At 41.4% G+C, this 26608-nt stretch overlaps 1 protein-coding gene across 1 annotated transcript; it reads right to left on the reverse strand.

The window, feature by feature from the left end:
* Positions 1–12667: 12667 nt before the first annotated feature.
* LOC144680840 (uncharacterized) lies at positions 12668–25857 on the reverse strand. The gene is made up of 3 exons (XM_078542293.1): positions 25236–25857; positions 17007–17168; positions 12668–13812 (listed from the first exon to the last, which is right to left on the reverse strand). Exons 1-3 carry the CDS (start codon positions 25449–25451, stop codon positions 12793–12795), a joined length of 1398 nt encoding a protein of 465 aa, XP_078398419.1. The 5' UTR covers positions 25452–25857; the 3' UTR covers positions 12668–12792.
* Between the last annotated feature and the right edge of the window lie 751 nt (positions 25858–26608).

Below are 26608 nucleotides of genomic sequence, written 5' to 3' on the forward strand. Positions count from 1 at the left end.
TTTTGAAGTCTGTATAGTCAGCAGTATTTACCAGATTTGGCCAGTTGATATTTTCTACTGTTCAGTGCTCAGATGGTTGCCGTTGCTTCTTTATATTTGGCATGAGGGAGGACAGCTCAAAACACTGCTGTCGTTTTGTGCATGTTACACCCTGCACAATTTAGGAAGTATAAAAAATCTCAGGTTTAGCAATAATCCAATGGTACCAATGATCCTGTTTAAAAAAATAGAAAAATTCACACCATGTCAATTGCTTTGAAGTACATTGATGGGACGGTGTCGATGGATATTTAGCCTGCACCTAATCCATATTACAACTGGCCTATGGGGACGATTTCCCCTTCGTTGGGTAGGTGCGGTGGACGGGCCTTGGAGTGGGCGGGAAACGGTCCACCGCCCACGATTGGACCCCGATTGCAATTTCACGCTGGCTGGATGAAAATTTTAAAATGGAGGCATTTCTGGACTCACCAATTTAACATCAGTTGGCGGAAGGTACTGGAGTATATCATCAGGGACAGAGTGGCAGAGCACTTGGACAAAGCTGACCAAAAAGACTTAGCAACCATTTCAGACAGGTCTACTAATCAATAATTAATCTGTTTTTAATGGGAAAAATGTCGGTCAGGACACCAAAGATGCCCTCTGCTCTTCTTCAAATTAGACTGAAGCCTTATAGTGGTTCACATTGTTTAAATGCATGTTCTTGGAAATTCTGTGGACAACAAACAAAGAAATGAAGCGCAGAAAATTATGAAAAGGTTATTTTTTAATTGCATTTTTGCACTAGATTACAATTATTTGCAATGTATCTGGCAGCAACAAAGCCACCTTTTACATTTATAAACTTCATCATATTGGGATCTGGAGAATAAAAGAGCACAACATGTGCTAGAAACACTCCAGAGAGAGGGTAGGAAATATGGGCATAGAGAAGCAATTGAAAAAAATATATACTGGGAGCAGGATGCCTATATGGAAACAAAATGGATTTGATGCAGAAATTATCAAAATTAACAATTTTACATATCTTCAATAAACCAAAGTGAATGAATAATATTCCTTTTTTTACACAGTAAAAATTAAATGTAAAAACTTACTTTAAAACCGATCTAAAGAAAGCACTTGCAATAATACAGAGCATTGCACAACCTCAGGATGTCCCAAAGCTTTTTACAGCCAATGAAATGTAGTCACTGTTGTAATGTAGGTAACGTGGCTGCTAATTTGTACTCAACTTGGTTCCACAAACAGTAATGAAATAAATGACAAATATTGTATTTTCCATCATCTTGGCTTAGGGACAAGTATTGGTCAGAACACCAGAGAGAAAGCCCCTGCTCTTTTTGAATAGTACCAATGGATCTTTTACATCCACCTAAGGAAGCAGGTTTGACACCTCATCCCAAAGCTGGCACCTCTAACAATATAGCACTTCTTCGGTAATGCATTGAAAATATAGCCTAGATTATGTGCTCAAGACCTGAAGTAGGGCTTGAATCCATGATCTTCTGATACCAAACTACTGAGCCAAAGCTGACATCTATCTATGCTGTATTATGGTAAAAATTGGCCAGATTTTCAGATTAGAATAATGGTGAAACTAATGGTGCTCGCTGTTATTTATGTGCAAATGGCTCAGCAACATTCAGATGAGGAGCAAATGCAATGCTAAACTTTAAAGTCCAAAAGTTGCAGTTCGAGTTGTGTTGCTTTTCCATTATCCTCTGAAAAATGGCATCTAGCTGCCTGTCTTAAAAGTGAAATGCATGGAATGTGTGAAGTTGCTGTATCTGCACGGTAGATGCAAACTAAACTTGGCACAGAAAGTTACATCTTGTACATGCCCTTTTAACCATATGCTAAGTATTAAATATTGATAAACACCCTCTCTGGCTCTGAAAGTTAACAATTATAAGTGTGGAGACCCATTTCTTAAGGTATTAATTGCTGTTGGAGATTTTAAAAATGCCATATTTAAAATGATCATTTTTTAAACTTTCCCTTTATATCTCATTTTCTCACCCTTTTAATCCAATCTTTCTTTCCTTATTTCTCTTTCTGTATCTGAACTGACATTGAATTTACCTTCTATAATTTATACATCCTTATCAATGGGAAGCAAAAGTGGAAAAATGTTGACTGCTTTGAGGCTAATGTCACTGTGATGGAACCTCTCATTGAAGCCAAGCAGTCCGCTCTCATTAGTCACAAGAGAGATCTGAGCGAGATGATTCTAAACACATTGAGTAAAGTCCAACAGACTGCGAAGTGTTGAGCTAATGACTACTGGTTCCAACTTTGCCAGAATATTCAAATATCCTTCAACACAGGCAATACTGGGTGCATATATGAAGGGATCAAAAAGGCAACAGATTCATCTCCAAAGAAAATGGCTCAATTGAAACAAAGACAGGAAAGGTCATCACTGATTGCAATAAACAGTTGGAGAGATGGGTGTAATACTACATGGAGTTATACTCTAGAGTGAACATTGTCACCGAGGAAGCTCTAGACAACATAAAAAGCTTTACTGTCATGGCAGAGCTGGATGTTGAACGCACAATGGTGGAGCTTAACAAAGTTATTGACACACTTGACATGGACCAAGCTCCAGGTCCTGATGCTATACCACCTGAATTAAAGCACAGGAAACTGGCACTCTTGCAGCATTGGCACAAACCTCTCTTTCTCTGCTGAAGGGAGGAGGCAGTTACTCAGGATATGAATGGTTGTGGCCCTGTACAACAAGGGCAATCACCGCGGCTGCAGCAACTATTGAGGCATCATACTGCTGAGCGTCATGGGAAAAAGTATTTGCCTATGTTGCCCTTCTCAAACTGTAGATTCTGGCTGAATACATCTACCCTGAATTAGTGTGGCTTCGGAACTGGAAGATCAACAATTGACAATTGGCAGTCCCTTTGCTGTTAATTCTACAATCCTTCAACTTGATTGGTTAATGAGCTACACAAGTGCTTGACCTGTTCACACAGGTTCCAGATACACTGTGTGGAGTTTTAATCCCAAGAATGAGTGGGGGATTAAAAATAAAAACGTGGCAAGTGTGACCCCAACTCTCCCAATATCTGACCCTCGCCCAATATCCTTCCCTCTCCTGATATCAGAACTGCCCCTCTCCAAAAGCCCCACATGCTTCCAGGGTCACAATCTCTCAATCTCTGATCCCTGGCTGTGGCCTGGTACTATTGACTGTTGACTACTGTTGACTGCCAGCCATTATTTCAAACTGGCTGACTGTGGCCGGGAAATAGAGGAAAAAAAGTTTAAAACAAGGCTTGCTATTAAATACACAGGGCCTTGGAAAACCCATGCTTTCAGGATTCCTGAGCTAAATCATCTGCCGCTCCCTTTGTTCCTGGAAGTTAATATTGGGGCCTATGTTTCACTCACTGTGCTATTATCAGTTTGCACTTGCAGCAATGCAAAAATGTAAAATGATAAATGTGCAAGAGCAAGTTTAACTCACAGCAGATACAATTGCAACAGCAAAATTTGATCCAATGTAGTTTTTGGGCTACAGTAAGGAGCCTTCATTGCATCAGTCTGCGTGAAACATGACACTAGTCATAGTGGTACTCTGTTCAGCTTGGTTATATGCCTGTTCAGTTCAAACAGACCATTATAAAAATCATTGTAGTCACCAGACTGGCTATCGAGTCAATATATTTGTCTGTGAATCAAGGAAGTTATGGCACTGGGTCGCCGTTTCTCCACCAAAATCTCCTTCCCTTTTCTTTCCTTCTATTCGTGCTGAGCCACATTCAGGCACCTCACTCACTTCATGTGAACTTAAACCTGAAATCTCCTTGTTGCACTTCCTATGTACATTGGCCAGGAGTGCTGGCACATGCTGTGAGTTTTCCTTAGCTCCCTGTTTGGGGTGGAGGCTCTGTCTACCATAAACATGGCCCTAGATGTCAGATGTAGCAGGGCGAGGGGAAGAAATTATATAAACAGGAATTTCCTCTGCCATGGCCTCTCTAATTCTGAGTGACTTGGATATTGCGATGAATCTGGCATAAGGTGGGGCATGCCTAGCAGTTCAAGATTGGGCTGTGGCCTGGGTCCCCTAACAAATCCTGGCAGCTTTATGCTTCTCAGCCCATTATAGTTGGACAGTTTAACAACTAGCTTCACTTTACACACAAACATAGGAACAAGGAGCAGGAGAAGGCCATTCAGCCCCTCAAACCTGCACCACCATTTAATAAGATCATGGCTGATCTGTTAGTAACCTGAAATCTGCATCCCCCAATAACCTATCACCCCCTTACTTACAAGAATCTATCTGCCTCTGCCTTAAAATTAATCAAAGACTCTGCTTCCACTGCCTTTTCAGGAAGAAAGTTTCAAAGACTCACAACCCTCTGGGTGAAAAAATTTTGCCTCATCTCTGTTTCAAATGGGCAGCCCATTATTTTTAAACAGTGACCCCTAGTTCTAGATTCTCCCACATCCACCTCATCAAGACCTCTCAGGATGTTATATGTTTCAATCAAGTCACCTCTTACTCTTCTAAACTCCAGCGGATACAAGCCTAGTCTATACAAACTTTCCTCATAAGGCAACCCACCCATTCCAGGTATTAGTCTGGTAAACCTTCTCGGAACTTCCTTAAATGAAATGATCAATACTGTACACAGTATACCTAATGTGGTCTCACTAGTGCCATGTACAGCTGAAGCATAACCTCCCTACTTTTGTATTCAATTCCCCTCGCAATAAATGATAACATTCTATTAGCTTTCCTAATTACCTGCTGTACCTGGATACTAGCCTTTTGTGATTCATGCACTAGGACACCCAGATCCCTCTGCACCTAAGAGCTCTGCAGTCTCTCACCATTTAGATAATATACTTCTCGTTTATTCTTCCTGCCAAAATGGACAATTTTACATTTTCCCACATTATAATCCATTTGCCAGATCTGTGCCCACTCACTCAACCTATCTATACCTCTTTGTAGTCCCCTCTTCACAATTTACTTTCCTACCTATCTTTGTGTCATCAGCAAATTTGACAACCATTCCATCTATCCCTTCACCCAAGTTATTTATATAAATTGTAAACAGTTGAGGCCCCATCACTGATCCCGGTGGCACACCACTCGTTACATGTTGCCAACCTGAAAGAGGCCCATTTATGCCTACTCTCTGCTTACTGTTAGCCAGCCAATCATTTTTCCATGCCAATATGTTACCCCCTATGCCATGAGCTTTTATATTCTGCAATAACCTTTGATGTGGAATTTTATCAAAAGCCTTCTGGGGATCGAAGTATAGCACATCCACCGGTTCCCCTTTACCCACAGCATGTTACTTCCTCAATAAACTCCAATATGTTGGTTAAACATGATTTCCCTTTCACAAAACCACGTTGACTCTGCCTGATGACCTTGAGCTTATCCAAGTGCCCTGCTATAACTTCTTTAAAATAGTTTCTAACAATTTCCCTATGACAGATGTTAAGCTAACTGGCCTATAGTTTCCCGCTTTCTGTCTTCCTCCCTTTTTGAATAATGGAGTTACATTTGCTACCTTCCAATCTAATGGGACTTTCCCGAATCTAGGGAGTTTTGGAAAATTAAAACCAATGCATCAACTATCTCACTAGACACTTCTTTTAAGACACTAGGAATGAAATCCATCAGGACCCGGGCTCTTGTCATCCTGCAGTTCCAACAATTTACTCAGTACCACTTTTCTGGCGACTGTAATTTTCCTGACTTCCTCCCCCATTTCCATTTCCTGCTTTATAGCTGCTTCTTGGGATGTTACTTGTATCTTCTACAGTGAAAACTGATACAAAATACCTGTTCAACTCATCTGCCATTTCCTTGTTTTCCATTATCAATTCTCCAGAGTCACTTTGTATAGGACCAACACTCACTTTTAACTCGTTCCTTTTTAAAATATTCATAAGAACTCTTACTATCTGTTTTTATATTTCCAGCTAGCTTTCTCTCATACTTTAATTTTTCCCTCTTTATTAGTCTTTTGGTCATTCTTTGCTGTTCCTTATATTCTGTCTAATCTTCTGACCTGCCAGCTGTCTTTGCACGATTGTATGTTTTTTCTTTAAGTTTGATACTATTTTTAACCTTTTGAGTTAACCACCGATAGTGTGTCCATCCTTGGACTTTTTGTTACTCGTTGGAATGTATCTATTTTGTGCATTCTGAAATATCCCCTTAAATATTAGCCACTGCATCTCTATTGACCTATGCCTAAACCTAATTTGCCAATTCACTTTAGTCGGCTCAGCTTTCTTGCCCACATTGCCCTTATTTAAGTTTAAAATCATAGGGCAGGATTTTGCCGTCGGCGAGCAGCGGGCGGGGCCCACTCACCGGCGCATAAAATGATGTGGGATGATGTCGAGTGGAACCCCAGATGTCACCCCGCCCCATTTAAATTTTCAGGAAGGCGGGGGCACAGCAAAATCAGCTGTGTGTCCACTGACCTGTCAATGGCTAATTGAGGCAATTGACAGGATCAATTAAACAATTAAAGGACCTGCCCGTCCAACGTTAAGGTTGGTGGGCAGGCCAGGAGCCCCAGCGGCAAATAGGGAAAACATGAAACCTCATCCACCGGCGGGATGAGGTTTCATGCAGGGCTCTAAAAAGTTTAATAAAGTTTTACTGTAATTTATAAACATGTCCCATCTCATGTGACATTGTCATATGAGGGGGATATGTTAGGGAATTTTTTTTTTCTATTTTTAATCTTTTTAAAAGTGTCAGCAATCTCCCTGAGGCTGCACTTTGCCTCAGGGAGATGTGCCCTCTTTCATGCGCATGCACGAAAGAGCGCAATCTCGCTTTTGGGGAATCCCCCCGCCCGCACAGGGAGCGCATAGTGCTTCCCACCGGACGTCACGCTGGGTGGGCCTTAATTGGCTCGCCCACGTAAAATGGTGGCGGGGCCCGCTTCTCCGGCAGGATGTCATCTCTACCAAACAGTCTCCACATCCTGGTTTCCTGAACTTAGGTCACTCTTTCTATTGTGCTAATACCATCATTAACTAACAGAGCCACCCCTCCACATTTTCCTCACTTCCTGTCCTTCCTAACTATCCTGTACCCTTCAATATTCAGGTCCTAATTCATGTCCTCCTGCAGCCATGAGTCTGTAATGGCTATCAAATCGTAATTATTTATCTCTATGTGCACTCTCAGTTCATCTGTTTTGTCTCGAATGCTACGTGCATTTAGAGACAGGGCTTTTAGTTTTATCCTTTTATTCTTTTTATAACCTCTAGTTTCATCTGTTGATTTACTGTTATATTTGTATTCTTTATCCCTTCCTGTCATGGTCTGTTTTTCATTTCCAGTAACAATACCTTTCTCTTTTGCCTTGTCTCTATTCTTTGATTTACCACATCTTCCCAGATTTGATCCCTTGCCGCCACTATTTAGTTTAAAACCCTCTCTACTTCCCTAGTTATGCGGCTCGCAAGAACACAGGTCCCAGCACGGTTCAGGTGTATATCATCCCAATGGTATAGATCCCACTTTCCTCAGTGCTAGTGCCAGTGCCCAATGAACTGGAGTCCATTTCTCCCACACCAGTCTTTGAGCCACACATTCACCTCCCTAATCTGATTTGTCCTATGCCAATTTGCATGTGGCTTAGGTAATAGTCCAGGGATTATGACCTTTGAGGTTCTGCTTCTTAATTTGGTGCCCAGGTCTTCATACTGACTATGCAGAACGTCCTTCTTTGTCCTGCCTATGTCATTGGTACCTACAAGGACCAAGACGACTGGGTCCTCCCCCTCCCACTGCATGTTTCTCTCCAGCCCTGAGCACATGTTCTGAACCCTGGCACTGGGCAGGCAACACAGCCGTCTGGACTCACGCTCATTGCTGCAGAGAATGGTGTCAATCCCTCTGACTATACTATCCCATACTACCACTACATTCCTTTTTGCCCCCCTCACTTGAATGGCTTCCTGTACCATGGTGCTTTGGCTAGTAAGCTCATCCACCATGCAGCCCCACTCTCATCCAAACAAGCTGAAAAATGCTCAAACCTGTTGGACAATCGCAAGGGCCGAGGCTCCTGCACTCCTGCCCTGATACTCCTTACCTGCCTCATTTGCAGTCACACTCTCCTGTCCCTGACCACTGACCAAATCAGAAGACCCTGTCCTAATAGGTGTGACTGCCTCCTGGTACAAAGAATCCAGGTAACTTTCCCCCTCCCTGATGCGTTGCAGTGTCTGTAGTTCAGCCCCCAGCTCATAAACTCTGAGCCAAAGCTGCTAAACTTCAAACACTTACTGCAGACATGTTTGTCCTGGATCAAACTGACATCCAGGAGCTCCCACATGCTGCAGCTGTGACACATCATCCTGACATCCGTAATGTGTTCTAATTAACTACTTAATTATTTTATTCAATTATATATTTTACTTTTGTTTTTATATATTTTATTAACGTTACCACCAGTTGCTAGACTATTTTGAACCTTAAGAATAGAATAAACCTTAGTCACTTACCAGATACTCACCAAATAACAACTTCTTCTCCTGTTGTAGAGTGCGGCCACTTGCTGAAGGCTGAGAAAATTAGAAAGCAGAAAGAAAAAGAGCACCTCTTTCCCTTCCTTCCCTAACTCCCTTAATTACCTAAGTCCCAGCAATCCATTCTAAGTCACGCTTCTTACAGTAAACCTTACCTAAAGCACCTTAATCCCCCATACACCAAATTCCCACTTTGAACCAAATTCCCTAATATATTCACTTGGTCTCTGTCTCACTCAGGCTGAAGTTTCCCCTCGCTGATTGTGCACCTCTTACCGATCGTGCGCTTAAAAAGTCCCTTTCTTATCTAGATCTGTGATGAGTCACTCTCTAGCCTAGCTTCCTGCTACAGTTATCAGCATCTAATTTAGGCCCTATTCAGGCAAAGGGCTTTTGGGTGATGGACAGTTAACTGCCACTAAGACAGTTGCCTATTTAACTAGGCTACTTAATTTCTGGGTTGTTAGTTCTCAGTCAGAACTTGACTCTTACTCCAAATTTGAACTTGAAAATGATTTACCAGTTGAATTCCCACTTTGAACCAAATTCCCGAGTATACTCACTCGGTCTCTGTCTCACTCAGGCCGAAGTCTCCCCTCGCTGATCGTGTGCCTCTTAAAATCTTTTTCTGCTTCCTCCTTCCATTTTCCTCAGGTAGGTGCCCAAATTGTCTCCATAGTGATGCAAGTGCCCACCTGTAGTTTAACTTATATAACCTCCCAAACCATCTCAGAGGGTTCAGGATCAAATGTTGCTTGCATTCGATGTGCTGCACTTTGTCAACAAAACATGCCCGAGGATTCTTAGGTCTGATGAGCCATCTGACTATTCAACTTAATCACCATGTCATTTATTAAGTCTTTTAGGTTACTTTTTTCATGCTTGGTGGTGCTTGGTACTCTGGATCTTCACCCCTCACATAGAACTATCGATTAAAAAAAACACAGGTGAGGAATATCATTGCTGAACCTTATCCCTCCCTTTAGCAACAGGCACACACTAACATGTTCCAGCAGAGATCACCGGTCAATGATCTAGAGATTGCAGAATTGTTCCTCCCTCAGTGAGATTTTGAAATTGGATTGAGCTAGGCTGCACAGACTTAATTATTATGCTGGCACTGAGCATAAATGCTTCTCCATGTCCAGCATTCTTTCATGTCCTTTGGGATGCAAGTTTAGCGTTGGTGGTAAGTGATTTCAGCTTTGCACTGATGATAAACTGACTATGTAATTTTAGAGCTGGTGTGGAACCTTGTGGAGGTGTTGGTGGTCATGGCTAATAGCTGGAGAGCCAGTGAGAGCCCCATGTCACCTCTTTTTGGGATGTCCCACCACGTTTTGTGCCACTCAGACACTTGACAGGCCAGCGGTGAGCATTCCCTGGGATCAAGGATCCAAGAACTGCTGGTCAGTCAGAGGCCTCCAACTCTACTTAATGGCAGCAGCCACTGCACCGCTGGTACAACAACTAACTGAGGCCTAGGACTGTTGCTGGATCCCAGGCCAGAAGTGAGTGATGGCAGAAGGAAGTACAGGCAATGGGGGTCACAGGGGAGGGGAGGGGAGGGGAGGGGAGGTGGAAGCCAGGGCAGGGGGTGGCCTGGGTCCCTTGATCAGGCACTGAGTGCCTTTGAACCAGTGAACTCCTTGGGAGCCCGCAAACAACCTCGCGTGGATTTGCTTGTTGTGCTCCCCGCAAGGCGAGGCCCCTGCCTGTTGCCAGGTTAGTAACAGTGGCAGTTGGATGAGGCCCTTAAATGGGTATTAATTGACCACGCAAGGGCATCAATTGGCAGCAGGCTGGGAAGGCTGACCATGGGCCTTTCCACCCCGGGCATAATTGGGATGGGGATGGGAAAGCAGCAGGGTTCTCACCCGCCCAATTAAATGTCCCCCTGCCTCCAAACTCGCCATGGGAGAGGAAACAAGATTCCACCTAGTGTCTTAGCTGGCTTCAGGAAACATCGAGATGTGGCTCCATGAATATGGCAATCATAGATCACTGTGGTTTGAAACTGCATGGAGTGTAAATCTGCTGCAGTGTCAAATCTGATTCACATAGAATTCACAGCACAGAAGCAGACCACATCCCAACTGGTCCATGTTGATATTTTGCATCACATGAACCTCCTCCCATTCTTCTTCATTTAACCCTATCAGTGTAATTTTCTATCACTTTCTCCCTCATGTCCTTATCTCACTTCCCCTTAAATGTATCTATGCTATTTGGGTCAACTGCTCCTTGTGGTAGCCAGTACCACATTCTAACCATTCACTGAGTAATGAAGTTGTAAAGTACTTAGGGGCTTCATTGGACCCCAGGGACATTTTGTAAACCCACCTAACCTCGTTTCAATTTTGAGCAGGAAGTCAACTCTCTCCATTTGTCTCTCAACATTTACATTTTCGATTTGTTTACAAAGAGCTTTACCCATTCTAGCAAGGCATGAGCCAGGAAATGTGAAGCCAGTTCTGCCCAGCTACAAGTTGGGCTGATTGCTGTGGTGTAAGTACATCCTTAGATAATTCTTTGAACAAAGATGGCCCTGTGGAGGATACAGCATCCTGTAATGCAGCTGTCGGCATTTTTATATTTCTTCCTCAGATTTTGGCTCTCTGTTACTGGCAGATATTTTTCAGTCTTCATTTGAACTGTTTTCTTCCTCAGTCTCAGAGATGACAATGGGTTCTCCACTAGATGACTTGGATACTTTTGGGGATAAATGGTGTGCAAAGATATGAACATAAGAATTGTGGATATCTGGGTCTACACTGTGCATTATCTGCAGGAAATATTTTTAGATACCAGTTGTTTAATGCATTTAGCAGGGATGATTGTAATCCTATCTGTCTGGCAGGAAGAAGGGAGTGATGTTGTTGAGAGCAGGCAATTAGCTCTGATAGTATACTTAACTGCTCGTGGCCCTCTCTATTCCCACTGCTTTCTCTGTCAGCCTGCCTTTGTGAGCAGGTGGAAAGATGTCATTAGTATGGATTTTCTTTAAGTATGCAGATCGGGGTCTGATAACCCTTGATTCCAATTTTAACTGGTGACATTAGCAGAGAAGGCATTATAGCTTTCTCACCTGGTGAAACTCACAGGAAGAGGAGCAAGGCCAGAAAATGCTCCTACAAGACATGACCAAGGTAAGGTTAGATTTCCCTTGCCCTGGGTTATCCCTTCCTTGACCATAAGATGGTCCTGAAATCCCCTCCTGATGACTTACCTAAGTGCCAGGGGGCATTTTTTTGTTCCTCTGTAATAGCCTCCCGTCCCCAAAAATAATGCAGCCAACTACCACTTCCTGTCTGGTTTGAGTGGGAGGCAGACTGTAGGTATGCAGATGCCAAAGTTGAGGGTGGGGTGGTGGGGTTTTCAAGCAGTGCATTCCAGATCTTACCAACTTACTTAGTGAAAAGAAGTTCTCCCCACTGGCTATCTCCCTAATTATCTTAGTCCCTTGGTTACCTCCTACCAGTGGAAATAATCTCTCCCTATTCGCCCTACCAAAACACTTCATAATTTCGAACATCACTATTAGCTCTCCCCTTAGCTTTCTCTGGTCTACGGAGAACAACCTCAACATCTCTAGTCTTCCCAGGTACTTGAAATCCCTGGTTTTCTCCTGGTAAATCACCTCTGTACCCTTGCCTAGGCTTCAACATCTTTTCCAAAAAGTGATGCTCAGAATTGGACAGCACAATGTTGTAATATGCCATGTAACATAAGCTTCAGATCAATTATATATAATTGATATTTATGCATGATAAATGTCATAATACAAATAAGGTGGTAGAGTGCAGAGTCCCAACTTTTCCAGTTGTTCTGCTTCAAAATAATTGTTTTGCTATTTGATTGAGTGCTCTAGACTCTCTTATTATCTTCTCATAAATTGTTGGACCAGTGGAAATAATTATCTCCCATTCTTGTGCCATTCATTCCTGCTATTTGGGGTTAGAAGTTATTTGCTACAGATGCATAACCTCTTTGCTTTAGACAGCTTATTGACAGAAGTTAGTAAATTAGCAAATTTTCACTTAATAAACACAAATTGGCTGAACTTATCACTAGTAATAAATTACATGTACAAATGGGGCACATGTGGATTGCTAACATATGTTCAACACTTGCTATCTTACATGTCTTAAGAAAGTGCACAGGGCAATTCCTTCTTTTGAATTTTAAAGGCACGTTACTCATTTTATGTATGTTTGGGACTCCTAATTTACAATTCTATTAAATAAATAAACTCGTGTCACCAGTGGATTCTTTATCTGCTACTTGTCTTTGTTTGTTTTCGAGATTACTTTTTGAGTCAAGATGAGGTTCATTTCCCTCAGGGATCAAATCTAGCAACTGGGAATCCACATATGACAGGACGCCAGAGTCCTTGGATGAAGATTTCTCCAGATTCTTAAAATCAGCTTCATAGTTTACATGGCTCGGGAAGGTCACAGGTCTAGGCACGGCATACTTGTTATCCTGAAGCATTTCAAGTGGTAGTTCAAAGGCAGAGGGGCCTATTTCACTTAAGGAGCGCTTCAGAGTGTTGTGTTGGAAAGTTGATGTATGCCAGACTACACCACGGCACATCGAGGAACACAAGCAAGGTCGTGGCACATCATAAATTGCGTAAATACTTGCTTCGGGAGAAGTGTGCTCTGGGACGTTTGCCGCCAAATGCCCTGCTTCAGTTTTAGGCTTTTTTGCAGTTTTCTGGTTAATTTGGGTGACAACAGAGCCACTGTTTGCAGCATGGTTGAAAGTTCTCAACTCTGTTGATTGTTGAAGTACATTCCCCTGGGAATTATTCAACTCTTCATGTGTTAGATTTTCATGGTTCCCATTTGCTTTTTCCATTTGTGTCACAGGATTTCGCGAACCATTCTTGATAGCATTGTTGTAAGACGGTGGTGAGGAATATTTGGGAATATTCTCTGTTAACCGGCTATCCCCTCTGAATCCATTGGCATTGGAGTCTTTTGATGAATTCATGCCAAGCTTTGCTTTGTTGGGAGACTTAAATGGGGTGGCTTGTACTGTCCCATCAGGAAGCTTGAGATCAGAACTCCTGCTTGACCTCTCTTCTGTGTCATGTTCATTGCCAATTTCCACTTGTCCGACGCTGTTGTTTCCTTTCACATTCCCATTAGTATTGGTCAAGTCTTTATCTTTCCTCACTTGTGTAAATTGAGCCAGGTTAGTACCAATCTGTGCATATGTCTCGTCATCTTTTTCTGACAATATTTTCCTGATCTGAAAAAAAAAGTGTAATTGCTTGCACTCTGCATGGGAGCAGTTGGCTTATTTAGACATTAAACAATAGAAAAAGGGCTTAATTTGGAACAACAGCACATAAACATTTTCAGAAGGCAATTTAAAAAGAGACCAATGCTTTCTTTAAAAACAAGCTAACAGCTCGCTGACCTTGATAATTCTTCTGCTCATTTTTTCCCTTTTCTCTTGTTCATCTCTCAATCAAGCCTTTCTGATTTCTTTAGCTTGAGGGACTTCCATGACTCTCTGGTAAATTGTCTTCATTGGGAAGCTAAGCAATGAGTGCTGATTGTAGGAAATTTCAGGCTGGATTTTTATCCTTGAGGTAGGTAGCGGGAATCAGGAAAATTCCCAGCTCGGCCCACCCACCTCAGGAGAAAGTGCTCGCGAGGATGGGATTTTTAATGTGTTGGGTGGGTGGGGTGGAGTGTGGGGGGGTTGCAGGGGGTGTGGCGCTGCAGGCTGCAGTCAAGCCACTGACCAGGGAAAAGGTTTGGAGACAACCACCAGGGCTGCTGGGTGCCAATGTGAGCTTTTTAAAAGGCCTGCCTCAGTGCAGTGGGACTTCGTCCCAGTTAAAATAAAAACGGAAAGGCCCTATAGCCCTCACCCCCCACACATTTCCCATGCCCCATCCATGCCATGACATGGCCCCCACCCACCTCCATGGCCCCTTATAACCCCCGTGTCAAGCTATGCCCTCCCAAACAACCCCTATGGCCCCTCAGGCTCCCATTCCAAGCTATGTCACTTCCATGTCCATTCACCCACTACACACTGTAAAGAATCAATGAACCCTATACTGACAGTAGGATGTATATTAAAAAAAAAAGCTTTAAAAAAACAGTCCTTCACTGATAACTTTCCACTTTCTTAAAAAAAAACCTCCTTTTTAATACAGGCCAATAAAAATGTCAATTAGTTGTTTGGAAGTACAGTGCTGAAAAAAGAGACATGTCTAAGCATTCTGCTTGCACTTATCAGGACACTTGCAAGAATTCCAATATAAGGGGAAAAACAACAATTTATACTGTATGTGAAGAGAATGCTGACAAGGCCACTTTCCAACCAATCAGCACTCTCTTCACATACCGTATAAATTGTTGTTTCCCCCATATATTGATATTCTTGCAAGTGTCCTGGTGAGTACAAGATGAAAAGCTTTGACTGACATTTTTATTGATGAAAAATAGACATATATCCAGACTCTTTAAAGAATCAATAGCAGAAACTGCAAGCACTTGAAGCCTCTTTATTTTGGGTAAATAAACATTGTGAAACTGACAGCGTAGATCAGAGAGCCAGAGCCATCAATCAAGCAATGTTTTCCCTGGGGCTCAAGTGTTTCAACAAGCTAATGGATTTCTGGGCTCTCAGGTTTGGTGGAAATCCAGCCCATCATAGCTGACTTCAAACTTCCCCTCACTCACTGAAACAAATTACAGTATCTGAACCACAGAGATCAACAAAGTCAGCACCGGCAAAGGATTAAACCAAGGGTTATTCTAGTCTCAATGCAACACACTAGCAGAATTTACCTAGAGTGTTCTTGAATTTGTTTTGAATTGCTCATGTTTAGTAAATACAAATTGAGATATTAAGGCAGCAAAAATGTCAGATTCAACCTACTATTAACTTCATTGGACATTTGGAGACAAATTAAATATGTATTTTTTGAAGTGACTATATGTTGTTGATGCAACGTTTGAAGAAAGCACCTGTGAATCTCATTGTAATTGATCTGTTCATTTAAGATGTACAGATAATTTTCATCTTTAAACTACTGGAAGGGATCACTTGCACATTAAAGAACCTCTTCAAATTTCATCCAATTAAATCAATGGAATGAAAAATCAAGTGGGTTTTAAAATGGGCAGATGATATGATTTACCAGGACACCAACCAGATAATGAAGACAAAAATGACCCCCATAGTTGCTGGCGCAATGGAGGAGCTAAAAGCTGAATAAACTGTACCAAAATGTGACAAACATCATCAGATGGAACATCCTCCATCTTCAGCAAACATCAGGGCCCTGGCATCTCACAGGTTGTGATGAGGCAGCTGCTTACTGGTGCTCTCCAACACTGACCCCTGGCAGAGTTTCTGGGATCAGTGGGACAGCTCCTCATTTGCATGGATCAGCAGGTGGCAGTGCCACAGTGACACTGCTTTGCCCATATCAGTAGAAATTTTGCTACCCACCTGCCCATCAGGGAGTGGAAATTATTGCGGGCTCCTCCCGATCCTGATGTTTTCCCCCACCTCCCAGCCACAACCTCTTGCTCCCACACCCCTGTGCAAAGTGGCCAAACTAGAAGTTTTGCTTTTATAGAGAAAAGATGCCCTAGGGTTCCAGGCCACTTGCAAGGCCTGTACCCAACAAGCGGGGTCCACATGCATTCTGTGCAAGGCTGGGGTGTCTCATCTGACTTGATGACCCTAGGTTCAATCTTTCATCTGTGCTGACTTTGCTGATCTCTGTGGTAAAGATACTGTAATTTGTTTCAGTGGGTGAGGGGAGGTTTGATAATCACTGATTATCGCTGATAATCTGGGCCCTCATCCACAGCCAGGAAGGAGAAGTCCCTTCATTTATGTATAAGGGGAAGTAATCCTAGAACTTGCAGAAATGCTGGACAGTTCAATTAACTGGGTTCCATCATTTCCTTTGGGGTTTCACCAATATTTTAGTGGGAGTAGAAATGCATAGAATTTCAGGGCCAAGATTAAAAAATTAGAACCACATTTGATCTCTGCATTGCGCATGAATACATCATTGTCAGATTAACAGTGTAAAGTTAAATTGGATTTTGTGCAAATTCACATATCGAGGGCCTTTTACAGTTGTTTACATCCATATAGCATAAACAAGAAATAAAATTAGGAAGCACTTTTTGACATAGGGTAGTGAAAATCTGGAACTTTCTCACACAAAAGGCTGTGAACCTTGGGTTAATAGGAGCTTTAAAAACTGAGATTGACAGATTTTTGTTAGGTAAGAGCATCGAGGGATATGAAGTTGAGGTGGGTAAATGGGGTTGAGGTGCAGATCAGCCAGTGAAGAGAGGCTGAATGACCTACTCACGTTCCTGTTGTTTCTTCTTACAACTATCGAAGAGATGGAAATCTTTATTTTATCTTGTGTTTTTTTTCAATAAAGTGACAAGTACCTGATTGAGTTTAATGTAGATGAGAGTTATTCCAAAGATTGCTGCAACACATACTAACAGTAGTATAACCAGCAGGACAAGAGCAGCCACTAAATACTTCTGAAGAGAATTTGAAACTTCTGGTTCTCCATCACCAATAGTTGACTGCCCAGTAACTGGTACCTACAATAAGAAAATAAACGAAACAAGAGAATAAAAACTAAATTTCAGTTTAAAAACAAAAACAAAGAAGGTACTTTTCCCCACTTTTTACCTCTCTATCTGTAACAATGAATGAGCATCGGTAAATCCACAACAAAGTCACTTGGGGGAGTAGCACCTTTGGGTGGGAGGTTAATTTTCTGGCATTTGGTGTTTAACTCCCCTTGCACCATGACAGGGGTGCCCAAATACCCCTATGGAGGTGCTTCTTTGGTGCCTATCTGCCCCTTGCCAGTGGAAATTCAGCTGAATGTTTGTGGTGGGAGAGGGTGAAGGCAGTTGCCAGGCACTCCTCTGCCATCCTGACCACCTTGCTTGAGGAACAATCAGGGCACCTCAAGTGGTTTATAAGAACATAAGAACATAAGAAGCAGAAGCAGGAGTAGACCATACGGTCCCTCGAGCCTGTTTCGCCACTCAATATGATAATGGCTGACTTGCCTTAACTCCACTTTCCCACCTGCTCCCCTTGTCCCTGGAAAAACTCAGCAGGTCTGGCAGCATCTGTGGAGAGAGAAACAAATTTAACATTTCGAGTCTGTATGACTCTTCTTCAGAGCCGGACTCATACAGACTTGAAACATTAACTCTGTTTCTCTCTCCACAGATGCTGCCAGACCTGCTGAGTTTTTCCAGCATTTTATGTTTTTAATTCAGTTTTCCAGCATCTGCAGTATTTTGCTTTTATCCCCTTACCCATAGATTCCCTGAGAGACCAAAACCTGTCTATATCAACCTTAAATATGCTCAATGATGGAGCATCCACAACACACTGGAGTAGAGAATTCCAAAGATTCATAACCCACTGAGTGAAAAAATATCCCCTCATGTCAGTCCTAAATGATTATCTCCTTATAATGAGACTGAGGCCCCATGTTCTAGATTCTCCAGTCAGCAGAAACAACCTCTCAGTGTCCACCCTGTCAGTCCCCTTCAGAACTTTGCATGTTTCAATGAGATCACCTCTCATTCTTCTAAACTCTAGAAGATATAGTGCCAATTTACTCAGCCTCTCAATGCAGGGCAGCCTTCTCATCCAAGGGATCAGCCTAGTAAACCTTCACTCACCGCCTCTAAAACAAATATATCCACCCATGGATAGGGAGACCAAAACTGTGTGCAGTACTCCAGGTGTGGTCTCACCAAAGTGTATACAATTGTAGCGAGACTTCCTTATTCTTGTTCTCCAATCCCCTTGTAATAAAGGCCAAAATGCCATTTGCCTTTCTAAATTACTTGTTATACCTGCATTCTAACTGTTTGTGTCCCTTGTATGACCCAAGTTTTTCTGAACATCAACATTTAGAAGTTTCACACTATTTAAAAAATGTTCTGTTTTTCTATCCCTACTACCAAAGTGAATAACCTCACAAGTCACCATATTATACTCTATCTGCTACCTTACTACCCTTAGTCATGGCTTTGTAGCCTCTTTGTGGCCCCCTCATGATTACATTCCTGTCCAGCTTTGTATCATCAGCAAACTTAGCTATGTTACTCTTGATCACTTCTCCTAAGTCATTATTATATGTTGTAAACAGCTGAGGCCCCCACACCGATCCTTGTAGCACTCCACTAATTACAGCCTGTCAATTTGAAAATATCCTGTTTATCCATACTCCCTGCTTTGTGTCTGTTAAATAATCCTCTATTCATGCTAATATATTACCCCAACTCCATGAGCCCTTATCTTGTGTATTAATCTTTTGTGTGGCACCTTATCAAATACCTTTTGGAAATCCAAGAATGCTATATCTACTGGATCCACTTTATCTAGATTACTGGTTACAGCCTCAAAAATTGTTAATAAATTTGTCATATATGAGTTCTCTTTGATAAAGCTATGTTGGTTATGTCTGATCATACTATGATTTTCTGCCCGCATTGTTAAGACTTCCTCGATAATATTTTCCAGAATTTTCACAATGACTGATGTCAGGCTAACTGGCCTATAGCTCCCTGTTTACTCTTTCCCCCTTTTCTTGAATAATGGAATTACATTTGCTACCTTCCAATCCTCTGGGACCTTTCTACAACTTAGGGCATTTTGGAAAATCACAACCAGTGCATCCAATATCTCTGCAGCAATTCTGCTAGAACCCTATGATTTAGGCCATTAGATATTGAGGATTTGTTGGTTTTTAGTCTCTTAAGTTTCTCGACTACTTTTTCTCTGCTGACATTAACTACTTTAACGTCCTCACTCTTATTAGTGCCTTGGTTAACTTTTATTTCTGTTATGCAATCTGTGTCTCCTACTGCGAAGACAGACACCAAAAATTTGTTCAAAGTCTCTGCATTCCCCATGATAGTTTCTTCTGTATCTGCCTCTAAGGGGCCAATCCTCTACTTTATCTACTCTCTTTTTTATATACCTGTAGATGTTCTTACAATCCATTTTTATGTTTCTGGCTAGTTTACTCTCAAATTTCTGTATTTTCCCTTTTTACCTACTTTTTGGTCATCCTTTGCTGGTTTCTAAAATTGTCCCAATGTGCAGGTTTGCTATTTGAGTGGCACAGTTGGTAGTGCTCCTGCATCTGACCCAGAAGATTCTAGGTTCAAGTCCCATACCAGGATATGTTAGCCATGGAAGAACCCATCCACTGGTGCAGGCATGCTTGCATGTATTGGTGCTGGCGGTGCCCAGCCTTGATAAGTTGGGAAGGTTGGTTGCAGGAAGGACATCTAGCTCCAAAACCACCTGTCAAATGCCAAAAATTATTGTTAACGTGAAGGGTGATCAACCAGCATTGTGGTGACACCATGTAATATGGGAAAAGCTGAAAACACAAGCAAGCTTAGGCTTACTACTATTCTTCACAAAATTATAAGCCTCTTCTTTTAATCCAGTGCTATCCTTAACTTCCCTAGTTAGCCATGGATGGATCTTTCTTGCTGAGTTTTTGTTTTTTTTAATGGAATGAATTTTTGTTAAGCATTTTGAATTGTTTCTTTAAATGTTTCCCACTGTTCATTTACTGCCATACCTTTTAGTATATTTACCTCACCAGCCTTAGCTAGCTCTCCCCCATACCTGTGAATTGGCTTTACTAAGTTTAAGATTCTTGTTTTGGACTGGAGTATGTCTGTCTCAAAGTTAATAAGGAACTCAATGATATTATTACAACCACTTTTTCCAGAGGACCTTTCACAATGACATTACTAATTAAATCGGCCTTAGTACACAATGTAGTAGTGATCTGTCTAAGGGCAAGTCCTCTGCTCATTTCTCCACACCTTGTAATCTTGCACTTTCCTCTTCAGTTGCTCTTAAGAGCTTCCCATTTTCAGTTTCAATAAGCAATATTGATTAGCAATAATCCTGGTCACCTTGTAACCGTGGGTTGAATTTTCACTCCTATATGAAGGTGAGTGGGTGAGTGTGAAAATTTGCACCATCGGTTGGTGTACCAGTTTGCTGGCACCATCTTGCCTCCAGGCCATTTTTACGGTGGTGGAATGGTGGTCAGGTAGGTTCTGCCTATGCAATGGATGTTGAGTCCATTTTTAATTTAAAAGTTTAAAAAGTTGGAGAGAGGGTGCCTCAAGATGGAAGTGCCGTCACTCCCTCATACCTGAATTGCAGTCTGCTGCTCCTTCCAAATTGCGAAGGGCTTCTTACTGGCCCTCCTTCTTCTAGAGCCTGCGTGCCGTCCTTAATTGGATGCTGGGCCTGCCCTCTGGCCACTAATTGACCAATTTGTGAAAAATCAATGCTGGATAACTTCTTCCCACACAGTCCGGGCTCATGACCCCAATTTGACCCTGTCATTAGGGTCCTGACCCAAAATCTAAAATCCTGCCTTATGTCTCTGTAATGGTGATTGGATCTTGACCATTTAACTCTATTTGCGCTGCTAATTTATCTATCTTATTATGAATGCTTTCTGTATTCAGATAAGTAGCCTTTAATTTAATTTAATTTTATTGTACAACTATTTTTTTCATGGTCTTTACCTTTAAACGCTTTGCCCCCTCTTGTGCTCCTCTGCTTGTCTTTATCAAAATTGCTATACTGCTCTATTGCCGCGACTTTTTAGATTTCTAAATTATATTTCACCTGAGCACCAGCCTCCCTAAAGCTTTTTTAGTTTAAAGCGCTTTCCATGGCCCTATTTCCACGATTCACCAGGATGCTGATCGCAGCCCAGTTAAAGCGGAGCCCACCCCTTCTGTCCCCAGCACTGGTACCAGTGCCCCATGAATCAAACCACTTCTCGCACCACTCTTTGAGCCATACGTTTAATTCTCCAGTCTGTTGACCCTATGCCAATTTGTGCCTTGCTCAGGTAGTTTTCCAGAGATTATTACTCTTGAGGTCCTGCTTATTAATATGGAACCCAGTTCCTCAAACTCCTTCCACAGAATGTCATTCTTAGTTCTACCTATGTCATTGGTTCCTATATGGACCACAACAACTGGATTCTCCCCTTTCCATTCCAACTGGATCATATGTATACATAGTTACATACATAGCTTGACCCAGAATAATCAGAATAGAGTGATAGGTTGCGCTGATGGTTCAGTTTGTAAGTGCATTTCTCCTTGTACCAATTAGTTTATTAAACTGGAATGTTGTAAAGCTCTGTACAATTAATCTCAGCATCCCTAGACTGCAATGGATGGTGACGATGTGGAGGAAGGGAGCTTGGAACGGGGGATTAAATGGGGGACAGGATTCCTGCTCCTGATTGCTATCTAATGATACTTGCTGGGAAATTTACACGTGTAGGTGACAGATGAGCACAGCATCACCAGGTTGAATTGCCTACTTAAAACGCACAGTTAAGGCTCACACATGAAGATAGGGTACTTGGGTGAATTGCCTGTGGAAGTTCTCCAATATGAGTCAGAAAACATAGTAGAGGAGAGGAGATGAGAAAATTATAGTGGAAAATAGAAATATAAGTCTGACAAGTAGAATTAAAAATCCATCTACGAAAAGTTTATGTAAGTATTTGGCTGCCTGGAAACAGATGGCCATTCCCACAGGCAAGGTCAGAAGGGACTCCAAGTCTGTCTCGACGTGGCATTGAGTCAGAATTGTCGCAAGCTCAATGAGCAGTGAAGAGTTTTGCTGATGTTGTCATGGTTACTTGAGTTCAATTTACTTTAATTTCAATGAAAAATGACATTATTGTGGAATTTGCTGTTTAAAACCCTGAGTGCCCCATAATGTCAAAGCACTCTTCCTTTGAATTTTGAAATGATGTGTAAATAGCTAAATATACTGAACTCTCGACCACTTCTCAATTCTTAGCATTCATGAGACAAATAAATTAATTTGAATAGTATTGCATATTTAATTCTGTTGAAAGGTTCAGATATGTAGTAGAAAAGCTGAACACAGCTAACAACATTATAGCTAAGCAAAACAGGAAAAACAGAATAGACATTTTAAATTAAATTTACCCTCCCCACAATTTATAGTCAAATGGACACTTAATTGTGAGTGTGCGTGTGTTGTGAGTGTGTATGTGTGTGTGTGTGTCTGGTGGGGGGGTGGTGTTGAGGGGAGATTGTGGTGAGGCAAAATTCCAGCCTTTATCTTTAATTCTCATGCAATGATGCTGTGTAAAATAATCAGAAAGCTGACAACATATGTAATCCAGGCACACAGCTTGAATGGGTTAGGGGTCACACACACAAGTAATATGATTTCACATTAATCGCCATCTCCACAAAGACTTTTGAAAAATATCTTTTTTCAGTGCAATTTTATTTGTTCATTTGGCACTAATAACACCAAAAACAAACAAACTGGTCATTCTTGTTGCTGTTTGTGGAGCACTGCTATAAGCAAGATGGTTGCCATATTTACTTAATTAACAATGGTGACTTGGAAATAATTTCTTGGGTCAGATTTTGCAGGCAGCAATGAAGGGGAGGCACCAGCCATTCGATAGACTTGCTCTTGGCCATATACTTTCCTTGGACTTTTGTACTCGAAGTTCATCAGCCAACCATGGAAAATGTAGCACCCCCTACAAGGGATCTGAGACTTGTGTGAATAGGATAAGCAACTGTGCATCTCATTTACCAATCAAATTGTTGATATTTACCAATCATAACAAAATTAATTAAAAGGGTGTGGGGTGCAAATTCATGTGGAAGAAAAGAGGTTTCATCCACAGCACAAGTGGCTCATAGTCAAGGGTTAAGTTGGCAGCACAGATAATGAACCAAGAAGTGCCAATGTAAAATAAGGTATGGAGAGCAAAATAAGGAGATGGGAAAAATTGGATCAAGAGAGAAGAAAAATGAGACAGAAGAAAAAGTAAAAAAAAGAGTTTTTTTTATTTTTTAAATCTCCAACAACACTTGAAATCTGAAGGACTGAATTCCACATTTGTTAAATGCAGTTTTTAATGCCAGAGAAGTTATTTGGCAATCATTAAGTCTACCATGCCAATAAAAGGGTACTTATCCTGGAGTAGACAAGCCTTAACTTTTCCTGGCATGTTTAGTTCATATCCATGAGCTAAGTACAGTAACTTCACATTAGTTAAATGTTGTATCAGATGACAAGGTAGATAGAATCACCTAGCTTTAGGAAAAGCGGGCATTTTGGACAGTAACATCTTGATTTATGCATTTAATTGCTCATGTGTGGTCAATAAACATTTCTGTCCAATTTGCACATTAATACAGTGAAAACTGTTAGTCTGTTATTTTTATTTCAAAATCCAACCCATTGGAATGCATATGACATGCATTGAAATATGCTAAGAAATGTGATAACATGCTATATAAATTCTTTCTTTCTTCCTTTCCAGCACAGGGTATAAAATGACTAGTGTATAGGAAGCACTTATTTAACCATAATCATGTTCTTCTATTGCCTTTTGAGTTTGCCAAGAATTTTAGGTTCCTATTGTTCTAAAGGGGGAAGCAGTTACATTCAAGCCTGCATCTAGCCAAAGGCATAAAATAACAAGGATTTTTTTAACCACAATAGAAGTCTGTACAACAATGTATGAGGAAACTAACTTTATGAAACCTGTTTGGTATCAATGAATGCCATCCAGAAAAATATAACACTACAGCATATTTTAACAAAGGCATTGTCTGGTTAATGTGTTCAATTGATTCATTAAAATGAGTGGAATTGGAGAGAATAAAGAGAAAAAGGTGGAATTATAAATTGGAACATTCTGAGGTTTCAATGGAAATGGAACATTTTTTTCCATTTTTAAAAACCCATCGTCAATACTTCTGGCTGCAGAGTAATTCTCTTTCTACTATGTACTGATGGTTTACATTAAATTTGGAAAAGCACCCTCCAGTACCCCAGTGCAAATTTTTCCATTCCTATTTACCAGGCAACCTTATAATCTCCTTCAGTAATTGATAATTTAGCACCACTTAATCCTTGACTATGAGCCACTTGTGCTTTTTTTCCACATGAATTTGCACCCCATGCCCTTTCAATTAATTTTGTTATGACAAATTAAGATAAATGCTCTTCTAAGTAGCATATTGTGGTGCAGCTCAGTACCCGTTTAGTAATGTGTTGAAAGATTCAAGGAGACTCTATTCTTTACACAGATCATAGACTCTATCTTAACTCTCTATAATCTCCTGAGGGAAAGTTCTAAAAATACTCTATGGTCCCAAAGGCAAGCGAGTGAACTGCCAGAATATCAATACACACATTATTATTTTTATTGAAGGATTACTCTAACCCAAACATATGCATTATTCCATTGTAAAATGGGGTTATTTTGAGTGAGTTTTCAGTTTCTGGACATTAAAATCACTGGAAAATCTGTGAATTGGAACTGGAATGGAATCAGAATTGTCCCAAATCAGTAATGCCAGAGTGAGTATAATGTCGATATAGCAGTTAACACAGAAGTAAGACTTCTAATAGTCTGGACTGCACTCGAATGCTAGTTTCAGAAGCAACAGAACAGTCCCTAACATGGTGATCCACCCAATTCCAGAAAGCAGAACTTTCATACGATCGATGAAAACTCTGAATAATACATTAACTAATAAAGAGAAAATAGTAAAGCAACTTACCAGCAATATCTCTAACCAAATGTAGTTCGTCACCCAGAACGAGTAGAGTATTATTGTGATCATTCTTCTCCGTTTCCTGGGGGCTATCAGCAATGACTGGGACAGAAACCTATGATTACATCTGTGGGAGACTGCAGCACTTATGGGAAAGCTTATATTTTTTGTTCTGTGAAAAAAGGAACTTTGGAATGAAACACTGTGGGTGGAATGACACATGGTTGGCAGGAACTTCTCGGAAAATCCAGAGGGAGGAACATGATTCAGTGTAGGCTTAACAAAATGCACAAAGACAATGGCGATGTGAGAAACAGGGTGTTACGGGGAAATCACCGGCAGGTAATTCAATTTGATGAATCGATTAGGTGTGTACTTCCTAAAGCAAAGAAAATCAGTGTCCAATTAGAAACAAATGCTAATGTGTGTAGTACAGTGAACAGCTACAAAATGAGTAAACTCCCAATCTCAGCTGCACTCTCACAGGAAGAAGTTGACCGGAGGCCAGGAACTTCACTATAGCCAAGCTTTTCCCTCTTATGTGCCTCAAGAACAAGTTTGAAAGAGACCTAGGAGTAAGTTGGCTGCCCATTGTCCCTACCGGGAGCTGATGTTCGGTGCAAAGAACCTGAAAGAGCAGGATAAGATAAAAAAAAATTCAAACTAACAGGTCAATTGCTTCATTGTGTTTTAACATTTTATAGTTTGAAATAATAACAGTTGGAAAATGTGACACGTGACACATATAATGGAAAACATTTTGGCCTTGAACTTCTATGAGCCCAATGGGCATTGATTTGGAATGTAGTGTGGCTTCCAAGAATTCTGGTAAATCAGGTTCCAGCCTGGGCCTAATGAAGGTTCTGACGAAGGGACATCAACCTAACATGTTGGGTGCAATTTTCTGGTCCTGCCCGCCGCGGGAATTGTTGTGAGCAAAAGGCCCATTGACTCTGGGCGGGAATTTCTGGTCCTGCGGCAGGTGAGGCTGGAAAATCCCACCTGTAAACTCTGTTTCGCTCCACTGATGCTGCCTGACTTGCTGAGGTTTTGCAGAATTTTCTGTTTTTATTCCAGCCTGGGCCTATTTAGGTAGAAGTTCCATTAATCCTAAACATGGTCAGTGACATCTGAGGGGGTGGGGCTGAGGGGAGGAAATTTCCATACTAGGAATTTCTTTGGCTCAGCCTCCCTAACGTTGAGCAACTTCAACCCAAGGACAAGATCAACTGGGAGTCCATGCCTAGGGCCTGGCCTGAATTCCCAAGCAAAATACTGGCTCCACATCCAATGTCAGCCATCTTATAACAGGGGGAAGAATTGGAACCTACACAAAAATGTCTTCACCAATCGCATGAACAGATCAGTGAGTGGCCTGC

This window comes from Cetorhinus maximus, chromosome 1, assembly GCF_964194155.1.
Source record: "Cetorhinus maximus chromosome 1, sCetMax3.hap1.1, whole genome shotgun sequence".
In the NCBI taxonomy this organism is placed as follows: domain Eukaryota; kingdom Metazoa; phylum Chordata; class Chondrichthyes; order Lamniformes; family Cetorhinidae; genus Cetorhinus; species Cetorhinus maximus.